This window comes from Oryza glaberrima, chromosome 10 (genome assembly GCF_000147395.1).
Source record: "Oryza glaberrima chromosome 10, OglaRS2, whole genome shotgun sequence".
NCBI lineage: Eukaryota > Viridiplantae > Streptophyta > Magnoliopsida > Poales > Poaceae > Oryza > Oryza glaberrima.
In genome coordinates, this window is record NC_068335.1 from 21,246,063 (window position 1) to 21,259,239 (window position 13,177).

The 13,177-nt window shown below is 45.7% G+C and overlaps 2 protein-coding genes and 1 pseudogene across 5 annotated transcripts; 2 read left to right on the forward strand and 1 right to left on the reverse strand.

The window, feature by feature from the left end:
• The first annotated feature begins 1,649 nt into the window (after nucleotides 1-1,649).
• Nucleotides 1,650-6,701, forward strand: LOC127752502 (pentatricopeptide repeat-containing protein At3g02330, mitochondrial). Of its 4 annotated transcripts, none has more exons than XM_052277901.1 (4): nucleotides 1,650-5,255; nucleotides 5,720-5,828; nucleotides 6,432-6,499; nucleotides 6,570-6,701. In XM_052277901.1, exon 1 carries the CDS (start codon nucleotides 1,705-1,707, stop codon nucleotides 4,417-4,419), a length of 2,715 nt encoding a protein of 904 aa, XP_052133861.1. In that variant the 5' UTR covers nucleotides 1,650-1,704; the 3' UTR covers nucleotides 4,420-5,255; nucleotides 5,720-5,828; nucleotides 6,432-6,499; nucleotides 6,570-6,701. The 4 variants fall into 4 exon arrangements, with proteins under 4 accessions (XP_052133861.1, XP_052133862.1, XP_052133863.1 ...); XM_052277902.1 differs by having other exon boundaries at nucleotides 5,752-5,828; XM_052277903.1 differs by lacking the exon at nucleotides 5,720-5,828.
• LOC127785963 (jasmonate-induced oxygenase 1-like) lies at nucleotides 6,494-11,014 on the reverse strand. The gene is made up of 9 exons (XM_052313289.1): nucleotides 10,738-11,014; nucleotides 10,266-10,513; nucleotides 9,862-10,186; nucleotides 9,415-9,647; nucleotides 8,648-8,708; nucleotides 7,975-8,292; nucleotides 7,500-7,747; nucleotides 7,091-7,415; nucleotides 6,494-6,849 (listed from the first exon to the last, which is right to left on the reverse strand). The coding sequence occupies exons 1-9, from the start codon at nucleotides 10,984-10,986 to the stop codon at nucleotides 6,604-6,606; spliced, it is 2,253 nt and encodes a 750-aa protein (XP_052169249.1). The 5' UTR covers nucleotides 10,987-11,014; the 3' UTR covers nucleotides 6,494-6,603.
• Nucleotides 11,015-11,893: 879 nt separating this feature from the next.
• Nucleotides 11,894-13,117, forward strand: LOC127752506 (polyol transporter 5-like; annotated as a pseudogene).
• Nucleotides 13,118-13,177: the final 60 nt, after the last annotated feature.

Consider the following 13,177-nt stretch of genomic DNA (forward strand, 5'->3'; position numbering starts at 1 on the left):
ATCGATGGGTTCCTCGTCAGTCCGGCCGGAACGGTGTTTTCTTGCCCAAAACAATGATCATTCATTCATTCATCAATCCTGTCGTACCACAAGCAAATGATGATGACGAAGCAAAATATACTCCAGTCAGCTAGTACTAGTTGCTATTGCTTCTACCTTTGTATGATTAGGCACATAAACAAAATTAAGACCAAACAGAACGCAAACTAAGCAACTCTATGGACGTGCCGTGCAGCATCCTCGGTGGCATGCACAGCACCGTGCCCTCCTCCACCGCGACGTCGTTGGGAGAAGAGCCGGAGAATGGACGACGAGGGCTGGACTAAGGAGGAGGAGGACGACGACGACGTGCGGGATTTGCCGAGCGCGAGCCGATGGAAGAGAGGAGCGGAAGAGGAAGAAGTCGAAGCGGGAGAACGCGGAGTGGAGGTCGTCGGCTCTGGCGCCCTAGCCGAGGCCGTGGATGAAGAGCTTCCTGTTCACGGGATCGGCCTCCGCTGCGCGCTGCACGGTCGTAATCGTCGCTGGGGTCGTCTTCGCGGCCGGCCGCCTTTCCCCTCTCCCGCCGGCGAGGTGGCCCCCTCACCCGCCCACGCGGACGGCCGCCTCCGAGGATGCGCGCGTGTGTCGGCCGGTCGGCGAGACATGTTCATCCCGCCGCCGAGGATGCAGAGGTCGGCGTCGACGTCGTCCGCAGCCACGGCCGCGGCGGCGCCGCCTCTGCCGCCGGGCTGGTTCCCTTCTCCCCGCTAGTTTCCCTCCCGCCGGCCGCCGCGTCGCGCCCCTTCTCCTCGCCGGCCACCGCCCTCTCCCCGCCGCCTGTCAACTAGAGAGAAGAGAGAGAGAGGAGAGGGAAGAGAGATGAAGACAGAGAAGATGGGGAAGAGGAGAATCAGATCATGTTTAGATGGGACTAGTTTTAAGTCCCTATCACATCGGATGTTTGGACACTAATTATAAATATTAAACGTAGACTATTAATAAAACCCATCCATAATCTTGGACTAATTCGCGAGTCGAATCTATTAAGTCTAATTAATCCATGATTAGCCTATGTGATGCTACAGTAAACAATTAGGCTTAAAAAATTATCTCGCGAATTAGCTTTCATTTATATGATTAGTTTTGTAAGTAGTCTATATTTAATACTCTAAATTAGTGTCTAAATACAGGGACTAAAGTTAAGTCCATGGATCCAAACACCACCTCAGAATGACCCAGGGCAAGAGAGAGATGAAGAGAGGGGAGAAGGAGAGAGAGGAAGCAGAAGAGGAGGGGGTGAGTTAGACTGACATGTGGGGCCCACGTGGGTCCCACCATTATTATTACTATTATTGTGTGTGAAACTGACATATGGGTCCCACGGGGTTATTATTTTCTGGATTGAATTGCCACGTAAGCGCCACGTCATTGCCACGTCAGATCAAGACCAAGTCAAAATTAGCCACGTAGGCGCCACGTCAGCCAAAACCACCATCGAAACCGCCGAGGGATCTAATTTGCACCGGTTTTGATAGTTGAGGGACTCGTTGTATCTGGTTTTGCGGTTGAAGGACGAAAATCGGATTCGTTGATAAGTTAAGGGACCTGAGATGAACTTATTCCTAAGCACGCGTATGAGAGCCCAATTAGCCCATGTAGTTTGACCACCAAATTCCCCGTCGAATCGTCGCCTCGTCGGCGGCCACCGCCTCCGCCGCGCAAATGGGCAAATGCGCAGCGCGGCAGCGGCAGTGGCGGTGGCCGCTCCTCCACCGCTCGCCTCGCCCTACGCCGCCGCCACCGCATGGCCTCCACCCCCCGCGTCGCGCTCTCGCCGAGCATGCCCGGATGCCAGCAGAGCAGCAGCAGCCGCCTCCTGTGGCTCCCGCCAAAGTCACGTTCTCCCGCGTCTTCCAGAGCTGCGCCCAGGCAGGACGGGAGGCGCTCGCCGCCGGCCGCGCCGCTCACGCGCGGATGGTCGTGTCCGGGTTCGTCCCCACTGCCTTCGTCTCCAACTGCCTCCTCCAGATGTACGCGCGCTGCGCGGGCGCCGCGTGCGCACGGAGGGTGTTCGACGCGATGCCCCGCCGGGACACCGTCTCCTGGAACACCATGCTCACCGCGTACTCGCACGCGGGGGACATCTCCACCGCGGTCGCGCTCTTCGACGGGATGCCGGACCCTGACGTGGTGTCGTGGAACGCGCTCGTCTCCGGTTACTGCCAGCGCGGCATGTTTCAGGAGTCTGTTGATCTATTCGTGGAGATGGCTCGCCGAGGTGTTTCCCCTGACCGGACGACGTTTGCTGTTCTGCTCAAGTCGTGCAGCGCTTTGGAAGAGCTGTCACTTGGCGTTCAAGTCCATGCATTGGCAGTAAAGACAGGGTTAGAGATCGATGTCCGGACTGGGAGTGCTTTGGTGGACATGTATGGCAAATGCAGGAGTTTGGATGATGCACTTTGCTTCTTCTATGGTATGCCTGAGAGGAACTGGGTATCGTGGGGTGCAGCTATTGCAGGATGTGTTCAAAATGAGCAGTATGTGCGTGGACTAGAACTGTTCATTGAGATGCAGAGGTTGGGGCTTGGGGTGAGCCAACCGTCTTATGCCAGTGCCTTCAGATCATGCGCAGCAATGTCATGCCTGAATACTGGTAGACAGTTGCATGCGCACGCCATAAAGAACAAATTTAGTTCTGACCGAGTTGTTGGGACAGCCATTGTGGACGTGTATGCTAAGGCTAATAGCTTGACCGATGCTAGAAGAGCATTCTTTGGGTTGCCCAACCATACGGTGGAGACATGCAATGCCATGATGGTTGGGCTTGTACGAGCAGGGCTAGGAGTTGAGGCCATGGGACTCTTTCAGTTTATGATTAGGTCTAGCATTCGTTTTGATGTAGTCAGCTTATCAGGGGTTTTCAGTGCTTGTGCTGAGACTAAGGGTTACTTCCAAGGGCAGCAAGTTCACTGTTTAGCAATTAAATCAGGTTTTGATGTGGACATCTGTGTCAACAATGCAGTTCTGGATCTGTATGGGAAGTGCAAAGCATTGATGGAAGCATACCTTATCTTCCAAGGTATGAAGCAAAAAGATTCAGTCTCTTGGAATGCAATTATTGCGGCTCTTGAGCAAAATGGGCATTACGATGATACTATACTTCATTTTAATGAGATGCTGCGCTTTGGTATGAAACCAGATGATTTCACTTATGGTAGTGTTCTTAAAGCTTGTGCAGCTTTGCGGTCTTTGGAGTATGGATTGATGGTGCATGATAAAGTTATCAAGTCAGGACTTGGTTCAGATGCTTTTGTAGCAAGCACTGTTGTTGACATGTACTGCAAATGTGGCATAATTGATGAGGCTCAAAAACTTCATGATAGAATTGGCGGGCAACAAGTTGTTTCATGGAATGCCATTTTATCTGGGTTTTCACTCAATAAAGAGAGTGAAGAAGCCCAGAAGTTCTTCTCCGAGATGCTAGATATGGGTCTAAAGCCAGATCATTTCACGTTTGCCACTGTTCTTGATACTTGTGCGAACCTTGCCACCATTGAGCTTGGTAAACAAATCCATGGTCAGATTATCAAGCAAGAAATGCTGGATGATGAATATATATCCAGCACTCTTGTAGATATGTATGCCAAATGCGGGGATATGCCAGATTCACTGCTAGTGTTTGAGAAGGCAGAGAAACGGGATTTTGTATCATGGAACGCTATGATATGTGGATATGCGCTCCATGGGCTAGGAGTAGAAGCACTCAGGATGTTTGAGAGGATGCAAAAAGAGAATGTAGTGCCAAACCATGCCACTTTTGTTGCAGTTCTTCGGGCATGCAGCCATGTTGGACTGTTCGATGATGGCTGCCGCTACTTTCATTTGATGACTACCCACTACAAATTGGAACCACAGCTGGAGCACTTTGCTTGCATGGTGGATATACTAGGACGCTCAAAGGGCCCACGAGAAGCTGTGAAGTTTATCAACAGCATGCCTTTTCAAGCTGATGCAGTCATATGGAAGACTCTCCTCAGCATTTGCAAGATCCGTCAGGATGTTGAGATTGCTGAACTTGCTGCCAGCAATGTTCTACTATTGGATCCTGATGATTCTTCAGTTTATATCCTTCTCTCAAATGTATATGCGGAATCAGGGAAATGGGCTGATGTTTCTAGGACAAGAAGGCTGCTGAAGCAGGGGCGTCTGAAGAAGGAGCCTGGTTGTAGCTGGATTGAGGTGCAAAGCGAGATGCATGGTTTCCTTGTAGGAGATAAGGCCCATCCGAGATCGGGTGAGCTATATGAGATGCTGAATGACTTGATTGGTGAAATGAAACTCTCTGGATGTGAACCTGATTCAGCTTCTTTTGTCGAGGTCGATGAAGAGGGGAGTGCACCAGAGCACGATGATTTGCTTGGAGTTGTTGGTGGCTAATCTGTTGTGAAGCTTTCAAACTATTGCATTTTGAGTCTCTATATATAAATTTGACAACACCCCCCCAGCAGAGACAGTGGTACTACAAAAGATGCACAGGAACTCCTGAAGTGTTCGTTGCGGTTATTTCAGTACAAGCATGTCCTTGTTGACCTTACAGAAGCATGCAACTGGAAAACTGTTGGCGTTAGAGCAAGTAATGTCATGTCCCTGTAGCGAGTGATGTGGAGTGATGAACACATAGCTTGTGCCCTATACAGGCTTGAATAGAGGCCCTTGACCAAAAGCGCAGAAGAATAAGTGTACGTGCGGTGCACGCCCTTTCCTCAGAACAGGGACACAAAAAGTAATACAGACCATCCCCAAACAACATGCACACAGAAGGAAAAAATGATTCCAATAATGAGCTCGCTGATTTTGTGTGTACAACAGAATCTGAAGATTATATACTTGTGAGCCTGATATTTTATGAGAAACTTTGAGAACAGGATGAGAAGTTCGGTTCAACTGTTGTCCAGAAAAGATGCAAGGTCCTTGGCTACATGTGACCAAGAGAGGCATAATTTTATTCAGATCATGCACACTCCTTGGCTACATGTCTTTGCCTACATTTGTATTTCACAAAATGATTGCAATTATTGGTAGACAAAATGAAGTGGTATTGTTACAAAATACAGGTTGCAGCAGAAATATGAGGCATTGACATTTCCCTTCCAAGAACTGCTTAGAATTTATTTTCCCGAGCAACGCAGTCGTTCGGACATTAATTTAGTAAGTCATGCCAAACCATGGTACAAAAAAATGGACTGCTTATGACATTGTCATTGCTGATACTGGTGAGGATTATTTATCTGAGGGTGAAAATTGATGCAGTGTTTTACGTTGTGTAGTTTTCTTCTGTATTCTGCCACCATTCCGCCCCTTTGCTCTTCAACTTATGGCTGCAATTTGTAATTTGTCTCTTTCCAGCTTTGATTTTGCTTTTTGCATAGAAATATTCAATCTCATTAAAGAAAAATGTTTTGCTTAAAACATTTTTTCTTTTTTGGAAAAGAAATCTAAATTCTTTCGAAATCTAATGATTAGATGAGCAGCGGGTAATAAGGATCCACATAAAAGAGTCACATAGCTTAGTAATATCATACTGACATGCATGATGCATCATTAACCACAGTATCTGGCAGGACATGAGGTTTCATGTTAGTCTAAAATTCAAGGTGTTGCCTTGATCATATTATCCTTTCCCCAGCTGCCCGTACATTCTGCTCCATGATTTTTCCCCTCTCTATTGCTATCTCAGGTTGTGTTATGTTCTTTGCATGCCAATCTCAGTGATATTGAACACAGAGATTGCTTTATAGGGGTTTGCTCAATGATGGGGAAAGAGGAAGGCAGAATTTGAACTACAGGTGTGTTTGATTCAGTGTTTGCTTCCCCAGAATCATGAGCTGCCTGAAACACAATGGCTTCTATTTGCCATCAAATACGTGAATTAGGATGTGTAACATGCTGTTCATGTTGTTCCTATTGGTTTCCACTTTCAATGGCTAAAATCCTTCTAATCCATTTATGTCATACTCCCTCCGTCCCAAAAAAAACCCAATCCTGGGTTTGAACCTGGACACATATGGGTTTTTTTTGGGACGGAGGGAGTATATGTGTAGTGGATCTTGCTTTATACAGTCCATGGTTTCAGCATCAATTTGTTCTCTTTGACTGCTTTAGTTCAATTGAGGGGTTCACTGTTCACATATGATATGCAATGCCTGAGTTAAAGGTTCCAGAAAAGGCTGAATGACCAAAAAAAAAAAATCAACAAAGAGCATACTTTTTTTTTTTTTGCCGAATGTAGTTATATATTATATCAATCAAACATGTGATGGGAAGATATATGGAGCGTTATCTGTTCGCGCATAAATTCTACATGTTTAGTTCGAAGTTCGAACTGAAGTTGTATTATCATATAGTTTATTCTTCAAGGCATCAATGTTTATTTCCATTTTTTGTTTCAGGTGTTTGCATCATAACTTGATCAAGAACATGTTGTTCCTGATATATGGTACAAGACTCAAAATATCAGGTAAATCATCATTGTAATACAGGATTATTTCACCTCTAAGCAGCAGATCTCATGGACAGCCCCCAAGCAGGTTCATGTCAGTATCTCAGGCGTCATGGTCACAGCTACTGGTCCAGCTTTAATACCTCCACTCGGTTTTTTCCATCAAGCTGTTGTGTGAAGATTTGTTTCATGAAATCAAGGTAACTTATTGATCTGTACTTCACTTTACCATCTTTCACAAACTCCGGCAGAGGGCTGATCACCATATTTTCACTTGGATAGTGGAAGAGTGCTGCTGAAATTCGCTCTTTATTTGGGTTTATCACGGCCCTGTGCTCAACACTTCTGAACTTTCCGTTACTCAGGATCTGTATATATCAATAGCATATCACTCATATGAGTACAAAGGTGCAAGAGAAGCAGGTCATCCAACAACAATGTTCAGAAGCGGAACACAAGTCGTGGACTCGAGAATATAAATAATTTGAACTTAGGTATTTTGTTTGGTGCTTTGACAAGTTTTCTAGATAATAGGAGCTTTTATTGAACTCATCCAAATACATCAAGGTCCTTCGACATGTGAAAGCATAATTTGTTATTGGTCATTACCTCAAGTGTGTCGCCAATGTTAGCAATAAGTGCACCATTTGGAGCATCTATGGAGAACCACTTGCCATCTTTCTTGATCTGCAGGCCCTGCACATTGTTAATCTCGAGCAGCAGTGTCAGGCCACCCGCATCAGAGTGTGGTGAAAGGCCCATCACCTTGTCAGCTTGCCGGCATGGTGGGTAATAGGCCATCCTTAAGCCTCGAGGCTGCTCTTCAAATAAATCTAAAAGTGACTCTGGCTTAGCGCCCACAGCCTTAGCCATGAACTCAAACAAGCAGAGTGCCAGGCTTTTAGTCTCTGATGAGTATGCATCAATGGATTGCCTATTTCCAGACATCTCCAGTTAAGAAGACACAGATGCCTATCAAAAGCTAAATTGCACAGTTTTGTTTTTTTTGGTAGATCACCTGAAAGATGCTGGAGAAGTGGGCCAGAACCTTAGGTCCCTTGAATCGCTAGGATGGACATGAAGATACAGCATGTCTGCCCAGTCAAGTTTCTGGTCCTCAGAGAAAACAAAGCTCTGTCCATAGCCTTCTAGGCTATTCGGTAGCTGTGTGTACTCCTTCTTGGTGTCCAGTGGCTGGCTAAAGAAATCAACAATGTCTCTCTTCAGGTTTGCAATCACTTCATCTGGCACTCCATGGTTAATGAGCTGTAGTTTATTCCAAAAGTAAATGTTTCCATTATACTAGTTGCACAGCTCAAACTGAGCTAGAGCTACCTTACAGGACATGAATTTATTCATTTTCTGCCCACAACTTTATTTGATTATCTGTAGCGTCTTTAATCAATTCAAACATTTGTATATACAGTATGCATTTGCAAATAGGTATCTGTTGCTTTCCGAAGATGAAATGCCAAGAACCTAAAGTTACATACCAGAAAGAACCCCCAATACTGGCAGGCAGATCTCAGCTTCAGACACTCCTCTTCTGATGATTGCGGACAAAGCAATTTCTTGAGATCGATGATCGGAATCGCCATGTCACCTTGGTAGTTGTTGATGACCTCCTCAGAACTAGCCTCTGGTCTGATGTACCTTTCAGGGATGTGTTCATCTGGATCATTGCAAATTTCTGCAAGCGCCTGCACATTAGGCACTGGGAGAGAACCAACGGATCTTGCTCCCGCCATTGCAATTCCCAGTTTCTGCACTAAGTGTTTTCTTTTCTTTTCCTTTTTTGGCAAGCAGTTGTTCTAGGCTGTATACTGCATATAACGTGTAGAATATACCATATTTATAGACCTTCAGAAGAACACTCACTTGATTGTATGGTTTACTGTTTTGGTATCCAGGTGTTTACACTAGCTAAATCATGCCTTTTTTTTTTTGAAGTAAAAGGTAGAGAGTCTCTACCTTATGGCATTAGAGGAACACATCTATGTCATTAGAGGAACACATCTATGTCAAAAGGGATTTTTTTTTTAAAGATAATGGATAGAAAAACTGGTGGATATAGATGGCCAATTGAAAGCAACACATACAGTATCAGAGACGGGGAAGGCAGAGTCTCTTATCCTGATATGGCTTCAAGCTCTTCAATTGTAGTACACTATCTTCCATCTTCACGTCAAAAGAGCCCTTGGAATTTTCTCCATCAAGTGTGACTCGCCTGCCATCAGCGATGACTAACCGTGGAAAAAAGCAGGGTGATGTTCTCAAATTCCAATCACCTTGTCTGTCTGCTTCAACTGATGTGAACAGCTCTACCATTCCTCTCTCAAAGAAGAAAAGGTTGAGTCATGCTACATAACAATCATTCTCTCTTAATTCTAAATAAGGAACATGACATCCTACGTGCATATTTAGTTGTTGCTGTTTTCAACCTTACCAAATTTTGATATTGCCAAAGTTTGGTAAGGCAACAAACTAAACACACTTCAACCATTACTATCTTATTAAATTTGGCAGCTCTAGAAGCTTCTTTTCTTAAAACTCTACTAGAATTTGGTAAAGACATCAAACTAAACAAAGCCAATGCTACCGAAATGTAGTAATGCCAAAGTGTGCCAAAATTTAGCATGGAAGATGGTGTACCTAATTTGTTAGTCTGAACTGAAATTCTATTATCGTACAGTTAATTCTTCTAGGCATCAATGTTTATTTTTTGGATGTTTGCATCATAACCCGAGTACGGGCAGTTCCTGATATATGGGACAAGACTCAAAATATCAGGTAAATCATCCTCATAACACAGGATTATTGGACACCTCTAGATATAATAAGCAGCAAATCTCAAGGACACAGTCCTGAAGCAGCTTCATCTCAGTATTTCACTACACTACTACAGGCATCGTGGTCATGGCTGCTATTCCAACTTTAACATCTCCAGTCTGTTCTTTCCATCAAGCTGTTGTGTGAAGAATTGTGTCATGAAATCAAGGTAACTAATTGATCTGTAATTCACTTTACCATCTTTCACAAATTCCGTCAGAGGTCTGATCACCATATTCTCGCACGGATAGTGGAACAGTGATGCTGAAATCCGCTCTTTATTTGGGTTTATCACGGCCCTGTGCTCAACACTTCTGAACTTTCCGTTACTAAGGATCTGTACATATCAATAGCACATCACTCACATCAGTACAAAGGTGCAAGAGAGGCAGGCCATCCAACAACAATTTTCAGAAGCTTTTAGGTACGTTCTTTCTTCTTTGGTGCTTCCACAAGTTCTTTTTTTTAGATAATGGAAGCTTTTATTGAACTCATCCAGTTACATCAAAGTTCTTTGACAAGTGAAAGCATAATTAGTTCTTGGTCGGTACCTCAAGTGTGTCGCCAATGTTAACGATGAATGCACCATTCGGAGCGTCTACGGATAACCACTTGCCATCTTTCTTGATCTGCAGGCCCTGCACGTCGTTAACCTGGAGCAGCAGTGTTAGGCCAACCACATCAGAGTGCGGCGAAATGCCCATCACCTTGTCAGATTGCAGGCACGGTGGGTAGTAGGTCATCCTTAAGCCTCGAGGCTGCTCTTCAAATATGCCTAAAAGAGACTCTGGCTTAGCGCCCACAGCCTTAGCCATGAACTCAAACAAGCAGAGTGCCAGGCTTTTAGTCTCTGATGAGTATGCATCAAGGGATCGCCTATTTCCAGACATCTCCAGTTAAGAAGAGACAGATGCCTATCAAAAGCTAAATTGCACATTTTATTTGGGTAGATCACCTGAAAGATGCAGGGGAAGTCGGCCAGAACCTCAAGTCCCTTGAATCGCTAGGATGGACTTGAAGATACAGCATGTCTGCCCAGTCAAGTTTCTGGTCCTCGGAGAAAACGAGGGCCTGTCCATAGCCTTCGAGGCTGTTGGGTAGCTGTGTGTACTCCTTCTTGGCGTCCAGTGGCTGGCTGAAGAAATCAACAATGTCTCTCTTGAGGTTTGCAATCACTTCATCTGGCACTCCATGGTTGATGAGCTGTAGTTTATTCCATAAGTAATGCTTCAAATATATTAGTTGTACAGCTCAAACTGAGCTAGATCTACTTACAGTACATGAATTTATTCATTTTCTTCCCACAACTTAATTTATCATCTGTAGTGTCCTTAATCAATTTAAACATTTGTATATGCAGTATGCATTTGCAAATAGGTATCTGTTGCTTTCTGAAGATGAAATGCCAAGAACCTAAAGTTACATACCTGAAAGAACCCCCAATACTGGCAGGCAGATCTCAGCTTCACACATTCTTCTGATGATTGCGGAGAAAGCAACTTATTGAGATCGATGATCGGAATCGCCTCACCATGGTAGTTGCTGATGACCTCCTCAGAACTAGCCTCTGGCCTGATGTATCTTTCAGGTATGTGTTCATCTGGACCATTGCAAGTTTTTGCAAGCTCCTGCACATTAGGCACTGGGAGAGAACCAATGGCTCTTGCTCCCGCCATTGAAATTCCCAAGTTTCTGCAGCAAGTGTTTTCTTTCCTTTTTTTGGGCTAGCAGTTGTTGTAGGTTGCATATTGCATGGATATCCACATATATAGACCTTCAGAAGAACACACTTTGACTGTACGGTTTAGTGTTTATCTTTCCAGGTGTTTACACTTTACACTAGCTAAATTTTAGCATAAGAGGAACACATCTATGTTTAAAGCGACATATATCATAGATGTGGAAGGCAGTGTCACCAACCACCCAATCAACAGACAAAGATCAAGTCTCTGATCCTGACTGATATACCTGCTTCAAGCTCTCCAATTGTACACCATCTTCCATCTTCTTGTGAAAAGAGCCCTTGCAATTTTCTCATCTAGTGTGCCTAGCCTGTCGTCAGCGACGACTAACCGTGGATAAAAGGTGGATGATGCAGTAAAAGTCCCTCTTTCTCAAATGCCGATCAACTTGTATGATGTGAATAGTTATATCATTCCTCTCCAGAAAAAAGAAAAGGTTGTATCATGCTACAGAACAATCATTCTATCTTAATTCTTAATAAGAAGATATTCCCATTTCTGAATAGTGTCTAAATTGGTAATCAAACTCCAACACTATTTCATATATCGTACCCCTAAAAAATTCCATTCTGAAATACCGGATTATGAACTAACAACAAGGCTCAGACACATGCCCAGGTTTACCACGGATACTCTTTGAGTTGATTTCACAAGATTAATCAAGCTTCGTATCTCTTTTGGTTATTTATTTTACAACTTTCAAGTGGTTAGCCTAAAGTTAAGAAAAAAAATATGTTTATATTTAGGACATAATACACACTTTGAACGTGACGTCATTTTTAGTGTATAATTTTTTAAAAAGGAAATTAAGACGAGTGATCAAAGTGAGAAAATAAATAGTGTCCGTACCGGTTTTTTTTCTTTTTAATGGAGGGAGTAGTCACTTTTCCCCTGCAGGGTCTCATATAGATGAGGCAAATTTTGCTATGTGTGGTTTTAGCCTTACGACACTGCCTAAACTAACTTTTGGGGGAAAACACTCCATAAACTTGCCAGTAGACACCGTACCGATTAAAATAATAATTTTCGGTTGAAGAGGAGAGATAAATCGTGTGAAATGTCAAAAATGCCCTTAGGCCCACATGTCATCTCTCCTATCTCTCTTCTCTTTCTATCCCCTCCTTCCAGCTCGTCCGCAACGGCCTCCACCGCACCTCCCGCTTCCACGACGCCATGCGGACCATCCACGCCGTCGTGGCGGTGGCTGGCGATGAAGGGGTGGCGCAGCGAGGCGAGGATGGTGCTCGACCGGACGTCGGACACCGCCGGCCGAGGCTGAGCAGCGGCTGCAGGAGATCGAGGACGTCGTCGCCGCCAGCTCCGTCGGCGGCAACGGCGGCGGTGCGCGGAAGGAGGTGGCGACCAAGCCCGGCATGCAGCGGGTGCTCACCATCGTGCTGATGCTGCAGTTCTTCCAGCAAGCCTCCGACATCGACTCCGTGGTACTGTACGGCCCGGGCGTGCTCGCCGCCGCCGGCGTGACGCCCAACACCCTCCTCCTGGGCCTCAACGTGGTGTTCGGCGTCGCCAAGGCGAGCTCCATCCTCATCGCCATGGCGCTCACCGCCCGCGTGCGGCGCCGTCCTCTGCTTCTCGCCAGCACGGGCGGCATGACCGCCTCTCTCCTCGTGCTCGGCTCGGTGTTCACCGCTTTCGGCGGCGCGAGGGACGACGCGGCGGTGGCCGCCGTCGCCGTCACTGTGGTGGTGGCGTTCGCGTGCGCGTTCTCCGTCGGGATCGGGCCGTTGGCGTGGGTGTACAGCTCGGAGATCCTGCCGCTGCGGCAGCGCGGGCAGGGCGCCAGCGTCGGCACCGCCAGAACCGCGTCACGTGGTCACCATGACGTTAGTCTCGCTCTACGGCGCCATCACCATGGCCGACGCATTCTACCTCTACACCGCCATCGCCGTGCGTCGTTCGTGTTCATCTACGCCTGCCTGCAGACACTAGAAGGAGGGGATAGAGATAAGAGAGATAGGAGAGATGGCATGTGGGTCTAAGGGCATTTTTAATATTTCACGTGATTTTTCTTTCCTCTTCAAACTGGAAATTATTATTTTAATCAGCGCGGTGTCCACTGGCAAATTACCACGTTTATGAAGTGTTTTCCCCTAAAATAAGTTTG

Coding starts and splice junctions, on each gene's coding strand:
- LOC127752502 (XM_052277901.1), top strand. CDS start 1,705: ATGGGCAAATGCGCAGCGCGGCAGCGGCAGTGGCGGTGGCCGCTCCTC.
- LOC127785963 (XM_052313289.1), bottom strand. CDS start 10,986: ATGGCGGGAGCAAGAGCCATTGGTTCTCTCCCAGTGCCTAATGTGCAG. Junction 10,514..10,737: donor AGTATTGGGGGTTCTTTCAG/GTATGTAACTTT, acceptor AATAAACTACAG/CTCATCAACCATGGAGTGCC. Junction 8,709..9,414: donor AACAGACTGGAGATGTTAAA/GTTGGAATAGCA, acceptor CGCTGATGGCAG/GCGAGTCACACTTGATGGAG.